The 24,111-nt window shown below is 40.0% G+C and overlaps 1 protein-coding gene across 3 annotated transcripts in view; it reads left to right on the top strand.

Annotated features, from left to right (window-relative positions):
• Positions 1 to 24,111, top strand: part of PIGU (phosphatidylinositol glycan anchor biosynthesis class U) — a 96,245-nt gene that overhangs the window by 20,263 nt on the left and 51,871 nt on the right. For all 3 annotated transcript variants that reach the window (XM_053671137.1, XM_037164450.2, XM_037164451.2), the window contains exons 5-6: positions 9,892 to 10,001; positions 12,207 to 12,307. In XM_053671137.1, coding sequence (XP_053527112.1) covers positions 9,892 to 10,001; positions 12,207 to 12,307 — 211 coding nt within the window. The remainder of the gene's footprint in view (positions 1 to 9,891; positions 10,002 to 12,206; positions 12,308 to 24,111) is intronic.

Raw genomic sequence — 24,111 nt, 5'->3', positions numbered from 1 at the left:
TAAAATGCTAAGAAGTGGGATTGAAGCTTCTGGCTCATTCAGCCAGCCCCAGAATGGCCAAACCCAAACAAATAAGACAGCTTTACTAATAGATAGAGAAAGGGTTGCTTAATCTTTGTAGATTAATAATCCTTTACCTGTGTCAATTCAGGCTTTTTTCAGCAAATGGAATTGAACTACAATTATATTAATGAGAACCCTTAAAAATCTTCCATTTCTTTCACCATTTTTTAATTTTTATGGAAGAAAATTAGTATAGCTTTTAACTCATTGTTATGTGTTTCCAAGGTAAAATTGGATTTCCAGTGTAGTTTCTGTTTCCTTGCAGAGAGCAATCTTAATTGGAAAACTTGACACATATTAAACTCCTGTTGAAAGTGTTGATGTAAACTAGTTTTAACCTATACGTAATAGCCAAGGGGAATTGTATAGTGGGACCATTTTCATTTTTCTTGGTTCCGAGAGAGTTAACAGATTAACCATGTGTACGTACTCCCCATGTAGTTATTTAAAAAATTGGCTGTAGTCCTCCTTGATTGGCTGGAAGCCACTGAGAAGATTTGGACTGGGGTGAGAGAAGGCTGCATCCCATTGGTGATGTCTGTTTGTGATTCATTTTCACATCTGTTACCAAGTAATAGAACCAGAAATAGCAGTCTGCCTTTCTGTGGCATTGGTCATCACATAAAGCTGGTGAATTCTAGAATTTTAGATATCAAAAAGAGACTGTTAGAATATCTAGACTTGAGAGGTTTCTTTACTTGGGGTCCATTATTAGGTCTATAAAACCCTTGAGATGGTATGAAAAATTATATGTGTGTATGTGCATATATCTTTTTTTTTTTCATGTAGAGAGTCCATAGTTGTTATCAGTGCTCAAAGGCTTCTTAATTCCTCCTCTAAAGCATTAAGAACAACATTTTAGGGATTTAGTATCACTAAGAGCAGAGAGTATACATCTTGGAGCATTTGTGAGTGTGGATGCTAAGTGAAATAAGTCAAACAGAGAGAGGCAGATACTGTATTATTTCACTTGTATGTGGAATCTAAAAAGTCAAACCTGTAGAAGAGTAGATTGGTAGTTGGCTGGCAGTGGGGAAAGGGGGAATATTGGTCAAAGGGTATGAACTTTTAGTTAAAAAATTAGTAACTTCTAGGGAATCTAATGTACATATAGCATAGAGATACTAGTTAATGATACTGTATCATATGTTCGAAAGCTGCTAAGAGAAAGATCTTAAATGCTCTCATCACACAAAGAAAAGAATGTTAATGAGGTGGTGGATGTGTTAACTAAGCTTATTGTGGAAATCACTTTGCAATATACAGGAGTGGGAAAAAGTAGGTTTATAGTTGTTCATATGGAAAATAATAGAACACTTAATAAGTAATAATATAAAAATAAACTCTGAGACTCCCAGTCAAGATGGCGGCGTAGGTAAACGTGGCTCAACTTCTTGTATAACCACAGCAAAAAGTACAACTAGACTGCAAAACAATTATTACCTAGAATCATCAGAAAATCGAGATGTATGGAAGTCTGATAACCAAGGAATTCAATAAGTCACATTTAACCAGACAGGTAGGAGGGGTGGAGATGCACAGAGAGGCACAGAGACGCTGAGATGCCGAGATGCTGTATGGAGGGTCCCACACCCACATGTGGTGGATAAAAATCGGGAGGGATACCTGGGAGCAATGGCCCCACACCAGACCACCTAGCCCAGGGTTCCAGTGCCAGGAAGGTAAGTCCCCATAACTTCTAACTGTGAAAAAACAGTGGGCTTTGGGGCAGCAGAAGAATTTGCATGATTCTCAGGAGTCTCCTCTTAAAGGGCCTGCAGTGGACTTAGGACTTATGCAGATTCACCTCCTCTGGGCTCTAGCATGGGGGCAACAGGTATAAGGGCACCAGTGGCATATGGGGATAAATTGAAGTGTCTGGTATTAGAGCAAGTGCCGGGGGTAGTTCCTCCCAGATAAAATTCCAGAGGCTAGGCAGCAGCATTGTCCCCTTTCTGTGCCCTTGCCTACACAGAATCACAGAGCAGTGGGACCATATGGGAGACTTCATCAACCTGGTTCTCATGGGTTGCCCCGCCCAGCTAATTAAGGCTCTGCCCCATGCAACTTACCAGTGCACTTTTTTACAATAGGCCACACTACTAAGACAGGAAGTCAAGGCGGCTCTACCTAATACATAGAAACAAACACAGGGAAGCTGCCAAAATGAGGGGACAAAGAAATACAGTCTAAATAAAGGCACAGAACAAAACTCCAGAAAAAGAACTAAACAAAATGAAGATAAGCAATCTAACAGATGCAGAGTTCAAGACACTGGTTATCAGAATGCTCAAGAAACTCATTGGATACTTCAACAGCATGAAAAAGACCCAGGCAGAAATGAAAGTGCACTAAGTGAAATTAAGAAAAATTTACAGGGAGCCAACAGCAGAGTGGATGAAGCCAAGGATCAAAGCAATGATTTGGAACATAAAGAAGAAGAAAACATTCAATCAGAAAAGCAAGAAATAAAAAAAGAACCTTAAAAAACAAGGATAGGCTAAGCAGCCTCTGGGACATCTTCAAATGTACCAACATTCAAATCATAGGGATGCTGGAAGGAGAAGAGGAAGGGCAAGAAATTGAAAACTTGTTTGGAAAAATAAAGAAAATTTCCCTAATTTGGTGAAGGAAATAGACATACAAGTCCAGGAGGCAGAGAGAGTCTTAAACAAGATGGACTAAAGAGGACCACACTAAGACACATCATAATTAAAATGCCAAAGGTTAAAGGTAAAGAGAGAATCTTAAAAGCAGCAAGAGAAAAGCAGAGAGTTGCCTACAGGGGAGTTCCCATGAGACTATCACTGGATTTTCCAAAAGAAACTTTTCAAGCTAGAGGGGATTGGCAAGAAGTATTCAAAGTGATGAAAAGTAGGTACCTACAACCTAGTTTACTCTACCCAACAAAGTTATCATTTAGAAATGAAGGGCAGATAAAGTGTCCCCTTTCTGGGGGACACTTTAAATAAATAAATCTAAATTTAAATAAATCTAAAGCTAAAGGGTTCACCACCAAACTATTATTATATGAAATGTTAAGGGGATTTATTTAAGAAAAAGAAGATGATCAAAACCACGGACATTAAAATGGCAATAAATTCACAACTATCAGTGACTGAATCCAAAAAATAAACTAAGCAAACAAGCAGAACAGGAACAGAATCATAGATATGGAGATCATTTGGAGGATTATCAGTAGGGACAGGGAAAGGGAAGAATGGGGGAAAAGGTGCAGGGATTAAGAAGTACAAATTGGTAGGTGCAGAATAGACAGGGGGATGTTAAGAACAGTATAGGAGATAGAGTAGCTAAAGAACTCATGTGCATGACCCATGGACATGAACTAAGGGAGGGGATTGCCTGAGGGAATGAAGGGTATTGGATGGTGGGAGGTTAAGGGGGATAATTAGGACAACTGAAATAGCATAATTGATAATATTAAAAAAGAACAAACTCTTGTACTCAGAACTATAAACCTACTTTTGCTCACCACATACATATATAAATATCAAATCATTGCCTTGTATGCCTTAAACTTATACAATGTTACATATGAATTATACTTGGAAAAGGTGGAGAAGAAAATTTATTTTTATTTATTTTTTATTGATTATGCCATTACAGTTGTTTTATTCCCCCCCTTCATTCCCCTCCACCCTACCTCCCCGTCCCCATTACCCCCCCTTTAGTTTATGACCATGTGTCTCAAGTTCTTTAGATTCTATATTTCCCATGCTATTCTTGCCCCCCATCTATTTTCTATCTACTGTCTATGCTACTTATTTTCTGTACCTTCTCCCCCCTTCTCCTCCTCCCACTCCCCTGTTGCTAACCCTCCATGAGATCTTCATTTCTATGTTTCCACTCCTGATCTAGCTGTCCTTTTAGTTTGCTTTTGTTTTAGGTATGGTTGTTAATAACTGTGAGTTTGTTGTCCTTTCACTGTTCATGTTTCTTTAACTTCTTTTTCTTAGATAAGTCCCTTTAACATTTCATATAATAAGGGCTTGGTGATGATGAACTCCTTGAATTTGATCTTATCTGAGAAGCACCTTATCTGTCCTTCTATTCTAAATGAAAGTTTTGCTGGATAGAGCAATCTTGGTTGTAGGTTTTTGGATTTCATGACTTGGAATACCTCTTTCCAGCCCCTTCTTGCCTGTAAGGTCTCTTTTGAGAAATCTGCTGACAGTCTGATGGGGACTCCTTTGTAGGTGACTGTCCCCTTAGCTCTTGCTGCTTCTAGGATTCTCTCCTTCATTTTAATTTTGGGTAATGTAATGATGATGTGCCTTGGCGTGTTCCTTCTTGGGTCCAACTTCTTTGGGACTCTCTGAGCTTCCTGGATTTCCTGGAAGTCTATTTCCTTTGTCAGATTGGGGAAATTCTCCTTTATTATTTGTTCAAATAAGTTTTCCACTGGTGGCTGTTCCTTTCCCCCTTCTAGTACCCCTATAATTTGGATTTTGGAGTGTTTAAAGATGTCCTGGAGGTTCCTAAGTCTCTCCTCATTTTTTTGAATTCTTGCTTCTTGACTCTTCTGTTTGGCCATTATTTGCTTTCTTCTGGTCCACTCCATTGATTTGAGTCCCAGTTTCCTTTTCATCGCTGTTGGTTTCCTGTGCAATTCCATTAATTTCAATTAGTTTCGCCTTCATATGTTTCTCTAATTTGTGGCTATAATCAACCAGTTCTGTGAGGATCCTGATCACCAGTGTTTTAAACTGTGCATCTGAGAGTTTTGCTATTTCTTCATCGCTTAGATTTATAGGCTCTGGGGCTTTGAGATCTTCTTGAGCCATTTTTGGTCTGTTCGGGCCCTTTAAGTGTGAGGAGCGGAGGTTTGGACTCCCAGGTCGCTGGGTTGTGACGCTGTATGTGGGGGTGTGGTCAGAGCGGGGAAAGGCCGCACCCTCTGCTGTTTTGAGCCGTTGGGTGATGAGCAGAGCCTAAGGTGGTTCACCAGGGCAGGGCCACTCAGAGTCTCTGGGTTATGACGCTGCATGTGGAGGTGGGGTCAGAGCAGGGAAATGGCGGCGCCCTCCCTGCTGCTTGCCGCGGGGACCTGCTGGGTCCCAGTCCAATCTCCCACTCCCTTGCTTGTCTATCCATACACAAATGCGTGACCACAGTCAACCTGCAGCCCTGCTCCCTTGCTGTTTCCCCGCGGTCGCTTGCTTGGTCACTCGCTGGGTCTCTCACTAGGTCCAACCCTGCGCCTGAGTTCCGCGTGCCTGAGTCCGTCTGACCGAGTTTTCCTGTGCAACCCGGCTCCGCCAGCTGCTGGTTTCGCCCCTTACCAGTCAGGCTGAAGAATTTGTTGTTAACAGACTTCCGAAAAGTTCAATTTTCTGTGTTCTGGCTGTGTTTTCTGTTGCTAATATTTAGTTGTCTCTAAACTTGGTTGTGTGAGAAGGCACCGTGTCTCCACCTATGCCTCCATCTTCGAGAAGAAAATTTAGAGGTGAAAAGCTTTAACAGGATTCCCTGGAAGGTCAGAGATGATATATAACTAGGTATGAAATTCATAAGCAGAGGAATTCAGAGATAAATTAGCAGTGGCTGTTTTCCTCTCCAAGAGAAATTGTCTATGTAAACCATAATCTTTGTTCTTCGAGGTTACAAGCTAAAATACTAAGGGGTGAAGGGTCATGATATCCACAACTTCCAAATGGTTTAGACAAAAATTTGTGCATGTTTGTGTGTGTAGAGAGAGCTAAAGGAAATGTTACAAAACGTTAACAGTTGGTGGACCTAGGTGTTTAACTGAATTTTTTCAAATTTTCTGTAGTTTGAAATTTTTTAATGAAACAGACTAGAGAAAAAATAGAAAAAGTCTTTATCCACCTGTGTGTGTGTTTGTATGCATATATGTATGCATATGTCTATGTGGTATATATGGGGTATATATGAATATCTAAGGGAGGGTTGGTAGCTTTCATTTAAGAGCACAGTCAGCTCTTGGCCAGGTGGTTCAGTTGGTTGGAGCGCTGTCCCATACACCGAAAGGTTGCAGGTTGGATTCCCAGTGAAAGTGCATATGGGAGGCAACCGATTGATCTTTCCCTCCCTCCCCTATTCTTTCTCTAAAATCAATAAACATATCATCGGGTGAGTATTTAAAAAAAAATAAACCAGATGATTTCAACCGAAATATAAAACCGAGATGTGTTGTAATGAAAGTTGGCTACAGATGCTAACGTCATGCATATTCCTTTTGTTTCTGTTCAACTTTCATAAAAACACCACACATATTTTAATAAATTAAAACAGTTTTTAATGCAGGGGAGAACCTTATGGAGAAGTAAAGAAACTAAGTTTCAGTTAGTTTCTTAAAGTCAGACTTTGGTGTCAACAGGAGAGACATCCTTTAATTTAGAGCACAAATAACTTTAATTGATTTTATAGTTATTTCTGAGTTTATATGAACACACATAGAGATTCTCGGATTTCTTTCTTTGTGTGGTTTAAAGAAGGAGACAAAAACCAAGTGAGCTGTTGGCGATACCTTGTTTTTTTAGCACGCTGAGACCGTCTGTTATCACTGACACGGAGTTAAAATTTGGAATAGTTTCGTTTCTCCACACTCAGAATTTAGCCTATTGGAACATTTGGTTTCTTGTCAGAATAAGAGTTTCACTTACGCTGTGCCAGAAATTAACTCATTCTAAGCCCTGGTCCAGTAGTTCAGTTGGTTAGAACGTCGTCCCAATACGCCAAACCAAGCATGTGGGTTCGATCCGTAGGTGGGGTACATACAACAATTAACTAATGAACGTATAAATAAGTGGAACAACAAAGCTGTGTTCATCTCTGTCTTTCTCTCTTCTCTCTCTGAAATCAATTTAAAAATTAACTCATTCTAAATGGCAGGTTTTGATGATGTTAATAAACTGTTGTTTGTTCGGGTAGAATATCAGAACATGCCTTCCTTCAAATCTTTCCCACTTTTTCAAAATGGGCCCATATCATATAATCTGGAAGCATTTTAATCTTGCTGGGATCTGAGGCTTTAATCCCTGATAGTGTAGATGTGTCTATACTCAGGGTACCTCCCAGAAATGTGATGCAGAAATGGGGGACTCCATCCCCTCCCCATCTCCAGCTGTTAGCCTGTGAACATGAGTGCTGATTGATTGTGACCAGTTAATTCTCGTGGCATTTTACATCTACCTTACTTGACAAAAGTAGCATTAGTCTAGTTGTCCTTTGCTGAGATGTGCTTCCTGTTTGGAACTCAGAATTCATGTGGAAAAGCTGCATGTGATTTGGTAGAGAGTGATGAAAACCTTAATGTGGTTAGAGCACTGTGAATTTGGAGGATAGGCTCTTGAATTTGGAACATGCTGAGGCTAACAGTTGGAAATGCAGCAGGGGGTGGAGTATTCATCCCCCTCCCACCCTCACCATAGGTTTTGGGATGCAAAAGGATTTAGGCACAGCTTTGATGATTAGAAAAAAGCTCCTTATTTGAAGAAGGGAAATTATGTCCTTGCAAAATCAAATCTTGCAAGGAACAGGAAAGGGCTACATGGGGGAGTAGATAAGGAGAGAAAGGAAGAAGGCTCCACCTGGAGATTCTTTTTAATTAAAAATTTTCTACTGAAATAGCACAAGCATCTGTGTACAAGCTGATTAATGGTCACAGAGGCAACAGATTTAGGTAATTACCCTTTAGGTCACTTTTCACCTCTCTTGTGGTAGTTTTAAGTCTCATCATTGTCAAGGCTGGTGAGTATAGCTAGAAATATTTACCTTTAGGTTTTAAATTGCACTCCTTAATCTCATTTATTTTTACATTTCTGATATTTTCTTTGTGTGTATCTAATTTTCCTTAGAATTTTAGACACTTTCCTGTCTCCAACTGGATGCAGTGAGGATTTGTAAAAGAAATTTTGTCTTTGCTTAGGGGTGCTGAGTCAATATTGAGCCGATAAGCCCCAGGCATAATGGCAGCTGTGTTGGTGATACTGAGGGGGACAAAAACCGAGGCACCAAAGAATCTGGGACTGCTGGCCTGACACTCTTCTCTCCTGGAGACTCTCCTATCATAAAATCTTTCTATTTTAAAGTATTTTGGAAGATTGGGGTTACAAGGAATTACTTTGCTTTCATTGTTGGCACATTGTCACCTCTGCTCAGAGTCTACTTTTCCCTGTTTAGCCGCCTCCATCTCTGTAGTCCTGCTGGCTAGCTTCCTGCCTGGGGAACCGGTCTACACTTCCCCCTGTCTCTGGCTGCTCCTATACAACCCCCTTGTGTCCTGTTAACAGCCTTCTTTGTGGACCTCACTCCCTTCAGGTGGCCTTCTTTGTGCAATAGAACTCCAGAATCCTTAACTAGTGGGGCCTCTGTCCTTCTGCCACTGCTGCTGCAGCTGTCCTCTGTTTGCTGAGCCAGCCACCTTCTCTCTGGTAGAAGCACCTTAGTTTAAATTTTGTTCTTTTAATTAAATAACCCCAGCTGTGAATGGCAGCATAAATCTTACTGATGATAATTCCCACCACTTCACTTGGACTCTCAGAAATGATTAAAGAGAGGTTTTCAAAGTTTGTTCAGGTTTTTCTGATTACACCTCTACCTTAAACCCTGGAAGAAACCTGGGGTTTTCCTGGGATGACCCTTTGATTTTCTTTCGAAAGATGGCTCTTACCCTGGCTGGTGTGGCTCAGTAGATTGAGTGCTGGACTGCAAACCAAACAGTCACAGTTAGATTCCTAGTCAGGGCACATGCCTGGGTTTCGGGCCAGGTCCCCAGTAGGGGGCATGTGAGAAGCAACCACACACTGATGTTTCTCTCCCTCTCTTTCTCCCTCTCTTCCCCTCTCTAAAAATAAATAAATGAAATCTTAAAAAAAAATTCTTAAAAACCCAAAAAGATGGCTCCTGAAGCTCTTTTTTTAACTTGAGAAAATTTACATTATTAAATACCTAAGAATGGATCAAAAAATTGTGGTACATATACACAATGGAATTCTATGCAATAGAGAGAAAGAAGGAGCTACTACCCTTTGCAACAACATGGATGGAACTGGAAAGCATTATGCTGAGTGAAATAGGCCAGGTGTTGAAAGACCATATGATCTCACCTTTAACAGGAAGCTAAACAACAAAACAAACAAGCAAGCAAAATAAAAACAAAAGACACTGAAATAGAAAATAGGGGGACTGACCAGAGGGGGGAGGGGAGGGAATTTAAGGGGAAAAAAGGGGAGGGATTTGGAGGGACAAGTGTGAAGGACACAAGGACAAGAACTAAGAGGGGTGGAAATGGGAGGGAGGTGGGGAGCACAGGGCTGGTTGGGCTGGGATGGGAGAAATAGACAGAAAACTGTACTTGAAAAATAAGTAAATAAAATTTTAAAAAAGTAACTAAGATACATAAAAATATGTAAAGAATAATACATGCTGTGAACCTGTTGTAACTTAAAAAATAAAAAAAGTTATTAGGATAACAAAAAAGTTATAACTGAACAGTGCTGTAAAAAATGTGTATGACGGGGAGATTTTACCTAGTCAGGGTGGGGGAGTGAATGCGCCTTCCTGAGGAAGTGATTATTCTACTGAGATCTAAAGGCTGCGTGAGAGGGAGTTCACTAGGGAAAGAAGAAGAGGTTGTTCCAGGTTAAATGTTCAGGCTTGGGAGCAAGAGGGGGTGTGGCATGTTCATGGTGTTTGAACCCAGAAAGTGAGAAGTAGGGGGAGCGAGTGTGTGATGAGCCTGGAGAGGGAGGGCCATGTGGGTCATGGAAAGACTTTCATCTTCATCCTAAAAGCAGTGGGAAGTAATTTGTTTCATGTGCTTTGTCTCCCCCCTCCCCCCAGTTTAAAAAGCAGAAACTCCTTCTTGAACTAGACCAATACGCCCCAGATGTGGCCGAACTCATCCGAACGCCTATGGAAATGCATTACATCCCTCTGAAAGTGGCCCTGTTGTAAGTATTCCCTGACAGAACATGGCTCAGTGCCAACAAGTGCGAGGAAAATCTGATGAGGCTTTCTCATGTTGTTTGTTGTATTTTTGGAGGTTTGCAGTCTTAGTCATTAAGTATTTGCTGTAGTTCTGTTGCACAACTGGGGTTCTGGCCAACAAAAGAGACAGAGCCATTCTGTCTCTGTTGGGACAAAGCCTCACACAGGGACATGCACAATCAGCCCTTCACAAATGCTTTTTCACTCGATGCTGATCTGGGCTGCAGCCTACTTATAACCACTGTTTGTTTCTTCAGAAAAGAAAGAAAGAGTTCTTCAGTTGTGATATATAGGTTGAATAAATTCTGATCTTTATGTGTTGGTTGTTTTGAGTAGCTTCTATCCTTTATGTATAATATAGTCCTGGATTTGCAGTTCAGAAAACAGAGGTAGAGTTCCAAAGGGACCCATGCCATATGCCCAGATGGATAACCAAAAGGGAAGAGTGGAACTTACTGAGGCTCTGCAAAAGAATTCTCTAGGAGTGCTCAGTGCAGCCAGTAGGCTTAATTCTTTCAGGTTATTCCCATTCATGTTCTTGAGATATAATAGTCAACTAATAGTAATAATATTGAATATTAATAATGCACTAGTTTTAGGAATATATAGTAAACAAGATGGACAAGTTTCCTCATGCAGAAACATGACCTTAGAACTTTAGAATTGAAGGGGCCTTATGAGGACAGGTTATTCAACCCTCTGCTTTGTATGTGAATCTCCTGTTCAGTGTTCAAGACAGTTGGCTGTGTAGCTGCTTCTTGAACATCACCTTCTACTTAGAAATGCATCCCCCCCTCCGGTTTTGAGGTGTCAATTCACATCTCTGTATTTCAGAAATATTGGTGCGAACTACTTAATAGAACCAGAGGTTTAACAACATTATGAATCCCTTATGGACTAATATGTCTCCTGAGGGTAGCCTTGTAATAGCAGCAGCCATTTCTTTAAAGGTTGTGTAGTAAACCTATCTGTAATTGCTGGGGGAAAAAAACCCACCAACTATTTCTAGGCCTTTGTCTTTAGAACTGCTAATCTTACAGCCCTGGGAGGTATTAGATTTAAGGTCTTTATTTTTAAATAATAATTACAATCTCCCTGAGACACTGTTATGTTTCTTCCTATCTGATAATCAGAATTATGTAACTGGTCTCTCTTTTCACTTTGTCTGCCAGGAAACACAGAGCCAGATTTGAAGCTGATTATTACAGTGCCGTAGAGGACCCATGGGTCTTCTCTCCCTGGCCTTTGCTTTCTTTTTTCATTTATGTTTTCCCTGGTCTTGATTCTTTACTTCTATTTTTATTTTACTGTTATTTTTATTATCTGTTCTTATTTGAGCTGCCTCTCATGTTTTGTGGAAGCCAGATAGAAAGAAAAAAAAATAATCCAGTATGAGTATGTAAGATTTCCCCACTCACATTTCAAGTTCATTTTCTCAGTCATTCCTTTTCATCTCAGGAAAAGACTCCATGTTTCAGCTTAATTTCTTCCCAGTGGAAGTTCAAGATATTCTGTGAAGTCCAATGGCAACTGGCTTGTTGAAGTCAGCAGATAACATATTCTGGCCTTGTGGTCTAGCTGGGCGGATACTGCTTGACTACCAATAGGGCTAAATCTAGGCTGCTCTCGAATGGGGTTGTTAGCCTGTGGCACAGTTTAGGAACCCGACTGAATAAAAAGTACTTTTCTGGATATAACTATTCCTAAAGTATATGGTTGTGGGGAAATTGGTAAAATTTTTTTCATTTTAAGTCTGAAGTAGTAGAAAGACCATAGGCTTTCAAAATGGAAGGACCTAATTTTGAATGTATTTATCAGTTAGGGAAATCTTGGGCACGTTAATTAAGTAAGCACCAAGTTCCAGCTTCCTCATCTGCAAAACGGGAATAATGCTATTGCTAGTTTGCAGGATCTCTGTAATGATTAAATAAGAGGGTTTTCAGTAGACCACATAGCACTGAATAGGGAGGGAGTACATGTTCAGTGCCTTTTACCTACTGCCTCAATCCCACTCCGTTCTCTTTTACTTAGGAGAACTCATCTCCAAGATACTGCCTTCCCTGGAGTACGATTTTAGTAAATCTTTTTAACTTTCTAGCTCTAGTGGCCAAGACTTCCTGGTCCTTTGACCAGGATTACTAATACTAAATATATGTGCTTTTCCCCAGCTATCTGTTAAATCCCTACACGGTCTTATCTTGTGTTGCCAAGTCTACCTGTGCCATCAACAACACCCTCATTGCTTTCTTCATTTTGGCCACAATAAAAGGTAAGACCGCCCTCCCTGCTCTCACCAAAAGTACAAAGCCCTGATTTGTGTAGTGTTTTGTAACACTTATGCTGTGGATTTTAAAAGAATACACTGCAACACTTAAAAACCTTTTTAAAAAATTACTGAAGTGTGAGTGGATGAAAAAGTCTGTGGTAGGGTTACACAGTGGAACATTACTCAGCCATAAGAAAAGAAGGAGATCTTACCTTTTGTGACAACATGGATGGACCTGGAGAGTATTATGCCAAGTGAAATAAGCCCATCACAGAAAGACAAATACTGTATGATTTCACTGTGGAATCTAAAGAACAAAAGAAAGTAACAAACAGCCCTGGCTGGTGTGGCTCAGTGGATTGAGTCCTGGCCTGTTAGCCAAAGGATCACCAGTTTGATTCCCAGTTGGGGCACATGCCTGTGTTGCAGGCCAGGTCCCCAGTTGGGGGTGCATGAAAGGCAACCACACATTGATATTTCTCTCCCTCTTTTCTCCCTCCCTTCCCCCTCTCTAAAAATAAATAAATGAAATCTTAAAAAAGACAAAATAACAAAATAGACTCATAGATACATAAAACAGGGGAAGTTGAGGGACTGAGTAAAAAAGGTAGAAGAGATTAAGTTAGAAAAAAACCAAAAAACCACTTAAACAGACACAGACAACAGTACGGTGGTTGCCAGGAAGAAAGGAGGGTGGAGGAGGCGGGGGAGGGCAAAGGGGGGATAAATGGTGGCAGAAAGAGACTTGACTGGTGGTGAGCGTACAATGCAATACACGGTGATGTGTGACAGTGTTTCACACTTGACACCTGTATGGTTTTATTAACAAATGTCACCCTAATAAATTCAGTTTAAAAAAGAACTACCAAAAAATCACACAAGTAATACTAGATTATTATAGAAAATTTAGATAAGCCAAGAGAAAAAAATTAGTTAAAACATCTTGAAATTCCACCATTCAGAAAGTTACTGTTAACATTATTATTTTTTTAAGTATTTTTTAATGGCATATAATGAGACAGGAGTCCTCCACCTCTCTCTTCTCACCCATAGTTCAACTTCAAATCATCTACTTCTAACTTTTGTTTTGCTAGTATTTACTTCCATATTTTTTAAATTTTTATTTATTAATTTTAGAAAGAAAGAAAAATATCAGTTTGTTGTTCTACTTAATTTATGCATTCATTAGTTGATTCTTGTATGTACCCTGACGGGGAATTGAACCTGTAACCTTGGCGTATCAGGACAATGCTCTAATCAACTGAGCTACCTGGCCAGGGCTACTTCATATTTCTAAATAAGACTTCATATTGCTATTTAATGAAATATAAATTTTTGGCATTATTCCCTTCTCATGGGAAATAAAGATTTAGCTTTTTTATACCAGTATCTCCACTTTACCTTTACCTCATTTTCTTCAAGGAGTTTGTCACTCTTTTGATTAAATCAGTAGCTGGTACCTATATTTTATGACACCGTAGTATTATTCACTGCTAGGCAAAATAGTAACTAAGATTATTTTTTTCTCTTGTATTAGTTGTCCTGAGGTCAGTAATTCTCTTTTCTTTTTGTTTGCTTGTTATTTTTGCTTAGTCTTTTTGTACCAATCACTGTTTTTCCCCGTTGCTTTGTTAGATCTGTCAAATGCTTAACTATATTATGTTTTTTATTTATTGATTTGAGGGAGAGAGGAAGAGGGAGAAAGAAAGAGAAAGAGACATTGATTCATTGTTCCGTTTGTCTATGCACTCATTAGGTTGACTTGTATGTGTCCTGACCAGGAATCGAACCTGCAACCTTGACGTATCAGGATGACACTCTAACCAGGGCCTTATTTTTTTTAAATACTGAAAAAATCAAATAGTCTATTGGTTCTATTATTTTTCTGGAGACCATTCTTTTTTTAAATATATTTTATTGATTATGCTATTACAATTGTCCCATTTTCCCCCTTTATTCCCCTCCACTTTGCACATCCCCTCCCACCCACATTTCCTGCTTTTAGTTCAAGTCCATGGGTTGTACATGTAAATTCTTTGACTTCTACATTTTCTATACTATTCTTAACCTCCTCTTGTCTATTTTTACCTACTATTTATGCTACTTATTCTCTATACCCTTTCCCCTTCTCTCCCTCTCCTATTCCCCCACTGATAACCCTCCATGTGATCTCTATTTCTGTGATTCTGTTCCTATTCTAGTTGTTTGCTTAGTTTTTTTTAGGTTCAGTGGTTAATAGCTGTGAGTTTGTTGTCGTTTTACTGTTCATATTTTTTTATCTTTTTCTTAGATAAATCCCTTTAACATTTCATATAATAAGGGCTGGGTGACAATGAACTCCTTTAACTTGACTGTATCTGGGAAGCACTTTATCTGCCTTTCCATTCTAAATGATAGCTTTGCTGGATAGAATAATCTTGGATGTAGGTACTTGTCTTTCATGACTGGGAATACTTCTTTCCAGCCCCTTCTTGCCTGCAAGGTCTCTTTTGAGAAATCAGCTGATAGTCTAATGGGAACCCCTTTATAGGTAACTGTCTCCTTCTCTCTTGATGCTTTTAAGATTCTCTCCTTATCTTTACTCTTGGCTAATGTAATTATGATGTGCCTTGGTGTGTGCTTCCTTGTATCTCACTTCTTTGGGACTCCCTGAGCTTCCTGGACTTCCTGGAAGCATTTCCTTTGCTAGATTGGAAAAGTTCTCCTTCATTACGTTTTCAAATAAGTTTTCAATTTTTTGCCCTTCCCCTTCTTCTGGCACCCCTGTGGTTCAGATGTTGGAATATTTAAAGTTCTTCCAGAGGTTCCTAATCCTCTCCTTATTTTTTTGAGTTCTTGTTTCTTCATTCTGTTCGGGTTGAATGTTTATTTTTTCCTTCTTATCCAAATTGTTGATTTGAGTCCTGGTTTCTTTTCTGTCACTGCTGGTGCTCTGTACATTTTCTTTTATTTCACTTAGCATAGCCTTCATTTTTTCACCTAATTTGCGACCATATTCAACCAATTCTGTGAGCATCCTGATTACCAGTGTTTTGAACTGTGTATCTGATAGGTTAGCTATCTCTTTGTTGCTTAGTTGTATTTTTTTCTGGAGCTTTGATCTGTTCTTTCATTTGGGCCATTTTTATTTGTCTTGGCGTGCCTGTTACATAATGAGGGGCAGAGCCTTAGGTGTTCACCAGGGTGGGGCAACCCACTTTGCTGAGTTGTGATGCTGTATATGGAGGAGGGTTCCAAGAGGGAACACTGGTGCTTACTCTGCTCTCTGCTGGTTTTCAGTCACCTCCCCTGCTACACATAAGCAAATTGGGTCCTTCTGGTGCTGATTCCCAGGGGGAATTGTTTGTGTGTGTTCTAGGACCCTGTGGTTCTCTCCAGTGCACTCTCCTGTGAGGCTGGGAGTTTATCCTGCTACCTCAACCCTCACAGATTTTTTCAGTCAGAGGCTTTGAGGCTTTATTTCACCACACTGGAACCCTGGGTTGCAGAGTCTGTCTCACTCCCTAGTTGTTCCTCCCAGTTTATCCGCATGCTAATGTGGGACCGCCCTGTCCGCCAGCCGCCACCTTGCCTGGTCCACCAGCCACAGCCTTCCTGCAAGTCCTTTCAGCCCAGCTGCCTGACTTCGCCCCTCTTACCAGTCTGAATGAAATGTTTCTTCTTTAATTCCTTGGTTGTCTGACTTCCATACAGTTTGATATTCTGGCAGTTCTGGTTGTTTTTTGTTTTTAAATTTGTTGTCATCTTTCTTTTGGTTGTGCAAGGAAGCACAGTTTATCTACCTATGCCTCCATCTTAGCCAGAAGTCTCCCCTTGTTTTTTACTGTTGTTCAAGTACAGTTGTCTTCATTTTACCCCCCACTATTCCTCCACCCTGTCCCATTCATCCCCGCCTCCCACCCTGGATCCTACCACCCTTTAGGTTTGTCCATGTGTCTGGAGACCTTTTTTGTGCACCTTCTATCCTGCCCCAATCTGTCTCGGTCATTATCAGGGCCTCGTGCAAAGCCATCATAGTGGAACTTACCTTTGTCATTCTCCTCCACTGTATCCCTTTTTCCTGGATTTCTTCTCTTCTTTATTGATTTTCCCCCTTTGTTTTGCTGAGATAGTTCCTCTAGCACTTCTCTAAGAAAAGGTATGTTTGGGGAGTAAACGCAGACAACTGTAATTAAACAACAATAAAATAATTTTTAAAAGAAAAGGTGTGTTAAATATATGTTTTGAGTTACTTTATGTCTGAAAAATGTCTTTGTTCTAAGTCAGCACCAAATTAATAGTTGAGGCAGAATATAGCATTCTAGATTAGAAAAAGTTTTCCTTTAGAATTTTGAAGGCGTTGCTTTATTGTCTCCTAGCCTCCTGGTTGTTATTGATCAGTTTGATGTCATTATATGTAGTAGCCTATTTTTTTTCTGAAAGACATAGGGACTTGTTTTATCCTTAGTGTTTTGCAATTTTATGATGCTATGTCTTGACATAGGTCTTCATTCATTATACTGGGCTCTCGATAGGTCCTATCAATGTAGAAACTAGTTCTAGAAGGTTTTTCTATACTGTTTTTAAAATTCTTTCTGTTTTGTCTCCTTGTTCGGAATGTTTATTAGGTATTGGACTTTTTAAAGTTTTTTCTTGCTCTCCATTTGTTTTATTTTCTTTTTGAAGCATCCTATTATTATTTTTATCACCACAATATTCTTCCTTACCTCTCTGAGGTTATTTTTCCCCCCAGTTCTCATCAGTTCCAAACAGTCTTTTTGTCTTCCTGGTCATCCCCCCACCACTCTGTTTTCCTGTTTCTTTTGGGCTCCGTTTTTCATGTGGTAGGGTTTTCTCTTATTTATAGTGGTCTTTGGTTGTCTGTTTATGTTTAAGAATGAGGAACTAACATGTTGATTCAAGACTGCATGGGCAGGACTTGTTAATGGACCATTCTCACTGTAGGGACACGGGGCATTGAGCTGGCCTATTTGTTGGAGGTGTCCCTAAATGTCATCATTTACAGGTTTTCTTTCTCTCTAAAACTATTTAGTGTTTCCAGAGAGGAGCTCTCCAGTTTCCTGCCTGAGGGTAACAGAGTTGGAGTTGCCATCGGGTCGGGGCTTCAGGTGACCGACTGCTGAGGTTGTGAGCACAACAGCAAAGGAGGTGGCTGATTGCAATGTATAGACTTTGTGTAATCTCGTTACTCTTCAGTCCACGCTTCCCCTCAGCACATTGTTGTGCTCAGTATACCCTAGACCTGTGCCTCTTCAGTTAACATTCTCCAGTACTGTAGTCTCTGGGATGGAGTAGAAAGTTAGAAGGATGAAATATGTCGGGCGGTTACCTGGCTGCACATAGTCGACATGAGACCTGGGGTTCTGCCTGGTCTGTACACAAACTTTTAGCTTAATTTTCATCTTTGTACCTTACTTCCACCTTCCATAGTATCTGGTACCTTCAAGGTGCTGAATTTCTCAGAAGTTCTGTGGGGTGAGTTGGCCTAATTTTTACTGGTATTCCTCTGTCGGCCCCTGAGCTCTAATTTCTTCCATATTGCTCAGTCATTTATCCCTCTCCTGTCTGCTTTATGTTTTTACTATTGTATGAAATTTGTACTATTGTTTTGTACTAAAAATAATATTGTACTATTATTTTTACTGTTGTATGAAATTTCATATTGCTATAATCTCCTCTCCTGTTCTTTGTGGTTTAAGACTAGTTTTATTCCTTTATTGCCATTTTGGCAAGGTTTTTGGAAAGAAAAATGATACATGTGAAGTCTACTAGCTTTGGGGTGTTCATCTCCAGATTCTATCTCCCCCACCCCCATTTTCTTTCAGACTTTTTAAATAACGTGTCTATTAACTGTTACCACAAAAATGTTATTTAACAAACCACTTCAAACTCAGTAGCTTAAAACAACAAAAACATTAGCTTATACATCTATAAGTCAGTTCAGGTGAGCTAATCTAGGTTGGACATGGCTAGGCAGTTTGTTGGTTCCATCAAGGCTCGTTTATGCATCAGGGGCTAATCTAGACTGAACTTTTCTCCGCATGTCTGTCATCCTCCTGGACCAACGGATTAATTTAGGTATGTTCTTGTCATAGTGATGGCAGAGGCACAACTGTGGGCGAGCCCAATCAGGCATGCACTTTTTAAGTTTCTGGTTATATCACATGTGCTAATATCCCACTGATGGAAACATAACACACATCTCAGCCCAGGGGTGGAGACATCCATCCTGCCCACAGGGAAGGGCGCTTCAGAGTTACATGGCAAAGGACCTGGACATAGGGAGGGGTGGAGAATCAGGGCCGACAATACAGTCTACTACATGTGTCGATAGACACCTAGTCTGTCACTTTTAATGGCTACACACTGTTCCATTATTTGGAAGAATGTGTAGGAGTTCTTTAACCAACTTCTACTAATTAAATTTTTAGCTCATGTTTCAGTTTTCAGCCATTTAAATAATACTATACATTATTGTACATTACTGTAATTACTGTACATCAACTTCTAATGTACAGTAATTTTCACATCCATGTTCATTTATTTTCTTTAATTTTTTTTTTTTAATCCTCACCTGAGGATATGTTGAATTTTAGAGAGAGGGAGAGGGAGGAAGGGTGGGGAAAGAGAGAGAAACATCGATCCGTTGCCTCCCGTACATGTCCTCACTGGGGATTGATCCCACAACCCAAGAATGTGCCCTGACCAGGAGTAGAACCTGCAGCCTTCTGGTGTGTGGGACGACGCTCCCCCAACTGAGCACACAGCCAGAGCTCAGCTATTTTCTTACAGTGAAGTCCTAGAGATTGTGTCACTGGGTAGGTACCTTCTGTAGGATTACTGATACTGCCTTCAAGAGTTTTACCAGTTTGTACTCCCATAAGAAATGTATGACTGTCCTTATTTTCATACATTGTTGCTAAATAGTTTGCACACTCAGGAAATAAAGAATGAAAAGTTTTATATAGAAGCTTTTACTTGCCTTTTCTAGGGTAGCATATGGGAATGACTTAGGTCTTCACAAGACATCATCTGTCTTGGAATGGTTGTGGCTGTGGATAGTCTTTCTGTCGGCCACTTGGTTTTAACTTATCATTAGGTTACTTAAAATGACTGGATATTGCGTAACCTGAATTATCTTGTTCTGAAGATTGTGGTCTTTTTGTCAGAAACAATTCTGAAATAGTGAAGACTCTTTGCTGTTTGAATACTCAGTGCGTCAGTCCCTGTTTTCAGAGCACCAGATTCAGGTAGTCTGACTTATCAAGGTTTCTGGTGTCCATTAAAATAAGGATTATATGCTGTAGCCTGGCAGAAGGGACTGAGCTCTGGACTTTGAAAATGTCACCTTTAAAATAGCAAGCACAAAGATAGAAAAGCTAAAGACATGCCCTCTGAAGTTGCATTTAATAGGTGTCTCACAAAAATGGAAATTATGCCATTTAAAAACCATCTTGTCTATGACCTTTTAAGTCAATGGAAAAGGTTTTGTTATGGGGGGAACCATCTATAAATGTTATATGTGTCTTTTTGCAGGCACATTGTTTTTGGTCCCACAAAACAAAAAAGTTTTTATTGCGTCACTCCATATCACTGTCTAATAAATTTATAGACATTTTTGTAATTTTATACACACAATTTTGTTTTACTTTTAAGCAGTCGTTTTATATGAATCATGTGTGACATTGGTTACATATTTGTCAGTTACTTTCAGTCTAAATTTAGTTTTTAAAAATGTTAGGAGTAGTTCAAGTACTTGGTAAGAATAAAAGATATTCAAGTCCTTGAAAGACAAGTACCACATGATCTCACTTATATGTGGAATCTAATGAACATAATAAATTAACAAACAAAATTAGAAACAGAGCATAAATACACAGAACAGGCTGACGGTGGCCAGGGGGGAGTGGGGGGGACTGGATGAGAGATGGCGGCGGGGTTACCCAAAGAACATTTATGCGTGACCCATGGACACGGACAACAACAGGGGTATTGTCAGGGAAAGGGGGACGCTGGGTGGACGTAGGGAAAGGGAGAAAAAGTGGGAACGACTGTAATTGCATAAACAGTTTTAAAAAACAATAAAAGATATTGAAACTTATAAAATGATGAGTACAAGTCTTTTATCACCCTTCCCTCCCTCCACTCTGTTCCTCAAGTATTTTTGTCATGGGGTCCCAGGCCTTCCCTTTTGCTGGACATTTGTCATTTTTTATTGTTGGCAGCTGTAGAGACCACCACAAATAACATTTCTAATCTGTTAAAATATTTGGAGAATTCTATTTTAGTTAGGCCTCTGAACTACTCTAACTCTTTGCGTATATTGCTACTAATCCCTACTAACAGTATATACAGGAGGTTAGTTAACTTATAAAATCTGCAAGTTGTATTTTTACATTTCATACTTGTATCACATACTTAACATTAATAAAGGAATAACTCTTTAAAGGAGAAAACAGTTGGGAGAATTCACAAAAGAAGGAATGTAAATGACTGAAAAATATGATAAAATATTCAACTCCAGAGATAATGAATAAAGAAAAGCCAATTGAAATAACAAAGAAGTGGCTTTTTTCCCCCCTTTCAAGTTGACAAAGATTTTAGAAGGTAATTTTCAGAGCTGGCAAAGGTGCTATCAAATAGGCATTCTCCCACAAGGCAACATGTCGTGAATTTGTTTAGTCCTCTTGGGAAGCAGTTTGGCAATAGTCTTAAAATGTTTGTACTTTTCCTTTATTAATTACATTTTTGAAGATTCTGTTCTAAAGGAATGCAGAAATACAAACAGACCTTTATGATGTGAAGTTATTAAATGCAGGATTATTTATGATGACTGGAAAAATTGGAAAATTCTTCAGAATAAAGAGAGGAATGGCTAAGTAAAACACGGTTTGTTCATATAGTTAAGAAAAATATAGCCCTGGCTGGTGTGCCTTAGTGGTTTGAGCACTGGTCTGAGAACCAAAGGATTCAATTCCCAGTCAGGGCACACACCTGGGTTGCAGGCCAGATCCCTGGTTGGGGGCACGTGAGAGGCAACCACACATTGATGTTTCTCTCCTTCTCTTTCTCCCTCCCTCCCCCTTTCTCTAAAATAAAAACATTTTTTAAATTTTTTAAAAAAGAAAAATAGAGTGTGCCTAAGCACATGATGTTTAAAAATAATTGCAGATTATGTGAGAATATGTTTATTTTTAAAGCAGAATACAAAATTGTATATTTTAATAAAATATTATTTCAACTATGTTAAAGTACAACAAAAATAGAACATAGATTTCAAAAGATAACTTGTTTCTGTAAAGTTACTTCATGTGTGGTTTTTATTTCTTTTTCATATCTGTTTTTTTTCCAAAGTTTCTTCAATGAGCACATAAGTGAAAATACATTAATTTGATGGATAAGAAGACAGGGACGGTGGCAGTACACTTCGCAACTCTCTCCCCATGTAGCAGGTGCCCCCCGAACAGAGTGGCCTTTTTTGCTCTGTCTTTACTCCTTCTACCTCTGTCTTTTGGCTTCTTTTGTGGCCGCCCAGGGTTGACTGGGATACACTGAAAGACACAGGCTGGGACAAGGCCCAGACCGTTATATGGTGATGTCCTTGTTGGGGTGTTGGCCGGGAAACACAGGTCTGCGGGCAGGGTTGATGTTAGTTTAGTAGAGCAGCTTGGGTTTCATCTCGAAGGTTGGGGCTTTGGTCTAGGTTACTCTGCCTCTCAGTGATCTAATGAAAATACTCCGTCCCTGTGAAGTAGTCTTCATTAGGCTTTGAAAAGGAAAACAGACAGATGTTAATAGGTAACGCCTGTTTACTGTTGGTATTTGTCAACAGTGAAGAGTTCCAGACTAGAAATTTGAGGTTTGCCACTAAGGACCCTTCCAGCCTTTATTACACTAAAAGAGGCCTCTGTGACAGCATTTGCTTCCCAAGGAAAAAGAAGAATCAGTAGTATCAGAGGCAGTCCAGCGAGATTAAGAGTTTAGGCTGCTCTGGTGTCAGACAGATCAGGTAGCCAATCCCAGCTCCACCATTTCCCGGCTGCATCACTTTGAACCAGTCGCTTAACTCTTTTGGCCTCCATTTCCTTATCTGTAACATGGGGATTGAACATAAAGAATGAATGAGAATGTAAATGCACATGAAACACTCAGTATGGTATGGGGGCCTGTGCTCAGTGCTCAGTAAATGGTGGTGCTGGTAGTTACTTTTTGAAAAATATATTTTATTGATTATGCTATTACAGTTGTCCCATTTCCCCCCCTTCATTCCCCTTCACCTGGCACACCCCCTCCCATCCATATTCCCCTCCTTTAGTTCATGTCCATGTGTCATAAGTTCTTTAGCTTGTACATTTCCCATACTATTCTTGCCCTCCCCCTGTTTATTTTCTACCTTCCATCTATACTGCTTATTCTCTGTACCTTTTCCCCCTCTCACCTCCTCCCAGTTCCCTGTTGCTAGCCCTCCATGTGATCTCCATTTCTGTGGTTCTGTCCCTGTTCTAATTGTTTGCTTAGTTCGCTTTTGTTTTAGGTGTGATTATTAATATCTGTGAGTTTGCTGTCTTTCTACTATTCATATTTTTTTATCTTCTCTTTCTTAGATAAGTCCCTTTAACATTTCATATAATAAGGGCTTGGTGATGATGAACTCCTTCAACTTGACCTTATCTGAGAAGCATTTTATCTTCCCTTCCATCTAAATGAAAGCTTTGCTGGATAGAGCAATCTTGGATGTAGGTCCTTGCCTTTCATAACTTGGAATACTTCTTTCCAGCCCCTTCTTGCCTGTAAGGTCTCTTTTGAGAAATCAGCCAACATTCTGATGGGAACTCCTTTGTAGGTGACTGTCTCCTCATTTCTTGCTGCTTCTAGAAGTCTCTCCTTCATTTTAATCTTGGCTAATGTAATTGTGATGTGCCCCGGTATATTCTTCCTTAGATGCAACTTCTTTGGGACTCTCTGAGCTTCCTGGACTTCCTGGAAGTGTATTTCCTTTGCCAGATTAGGGAAGTTCTCCTTTATTATTTGTTCAAATAATTTTTCCACTTGTTGCTTTTCCTCTTTTCCTTCTGGTACCCCTATAATTCAGATGTTGGAACATTTAAAGATATCCTGGAGGTTCCTGAGCCTCTCCTCATTTTTTTTGAATTCTTGTTTCTCCATTCTTTTCTGTTTGGTTGTTTCTTTCTTCCTTCTGATCCACTCTATTGATTTGAGTCCCAGTTTTGTTTCCATCAGTATTGGTTCCCTGTGCATTTTGCTTCATTTCACTTAGTGTAGCCTTCATTTTTAATCTAATTTGTAACAATAATCCAATTATGTAAGCATCCTGATTACCAGTATTTTGAACTATGCATCTGATAGGCTAGCTATCTCTTGGTCACTTAAAAGTATTGGCTCTGGGGCTTTGATCTGTTCTTCTGTTTGAGCCATTTTTTTGGGGGGGAGGTCTGGTTGCGCCTGTTACATATGAGTGGCAGAGCCTTAGGTGTTCACCAGGGCGGGGCAACCCAGTCACTGGGTTGTGACGCCGTATGTGGGGGCAGGGTCAGAGAGGGGACAATGGCGCTTGCTCCACTCTCTCTGTTTCAGTCTCTTCTTCCATTTCCCACAAGCAAATTGGGCCCTTCTGGTGCTGGTTCCTGGGTGGGTGGGCTTGTGTATGTTCTAGGACCCTGTGGGTCTCTCCAACAAACTTTCCTGTGAGTCTGGGAGTCTCTCCTGGCACCTCAGCCCCAACAAGTGTTTTCAATCGGTGCTTTTGGGCTTTATTTCCAGGGGCTGGGGCCCTGGGCTGTGCGGTC

This window comes from Artibeus jamaicensis, unplaced genomic scaffold (genome assembly GCF_021234435.1).
Source record: "Artibeus jamaicensis isolate MK-2021 breed Jamaican fruit bat unplaced genomic scaffold, CSHL_Jam_final contig_685, whole genome shotgun sequence".
Classification (NCBI taxonomy): domain Eukaryota; kingdom Metazoa; phylum Chordata; class Mammalia; order Chiroptera; family Phyllostomidae; genus Artibeus; species Artibeus jamaicensis.
The sequence above is the reverse complement of the archived record's forward strand: the minus strand, read 5'-3'. Positions and strand labels throughout refer to the sequence as shown.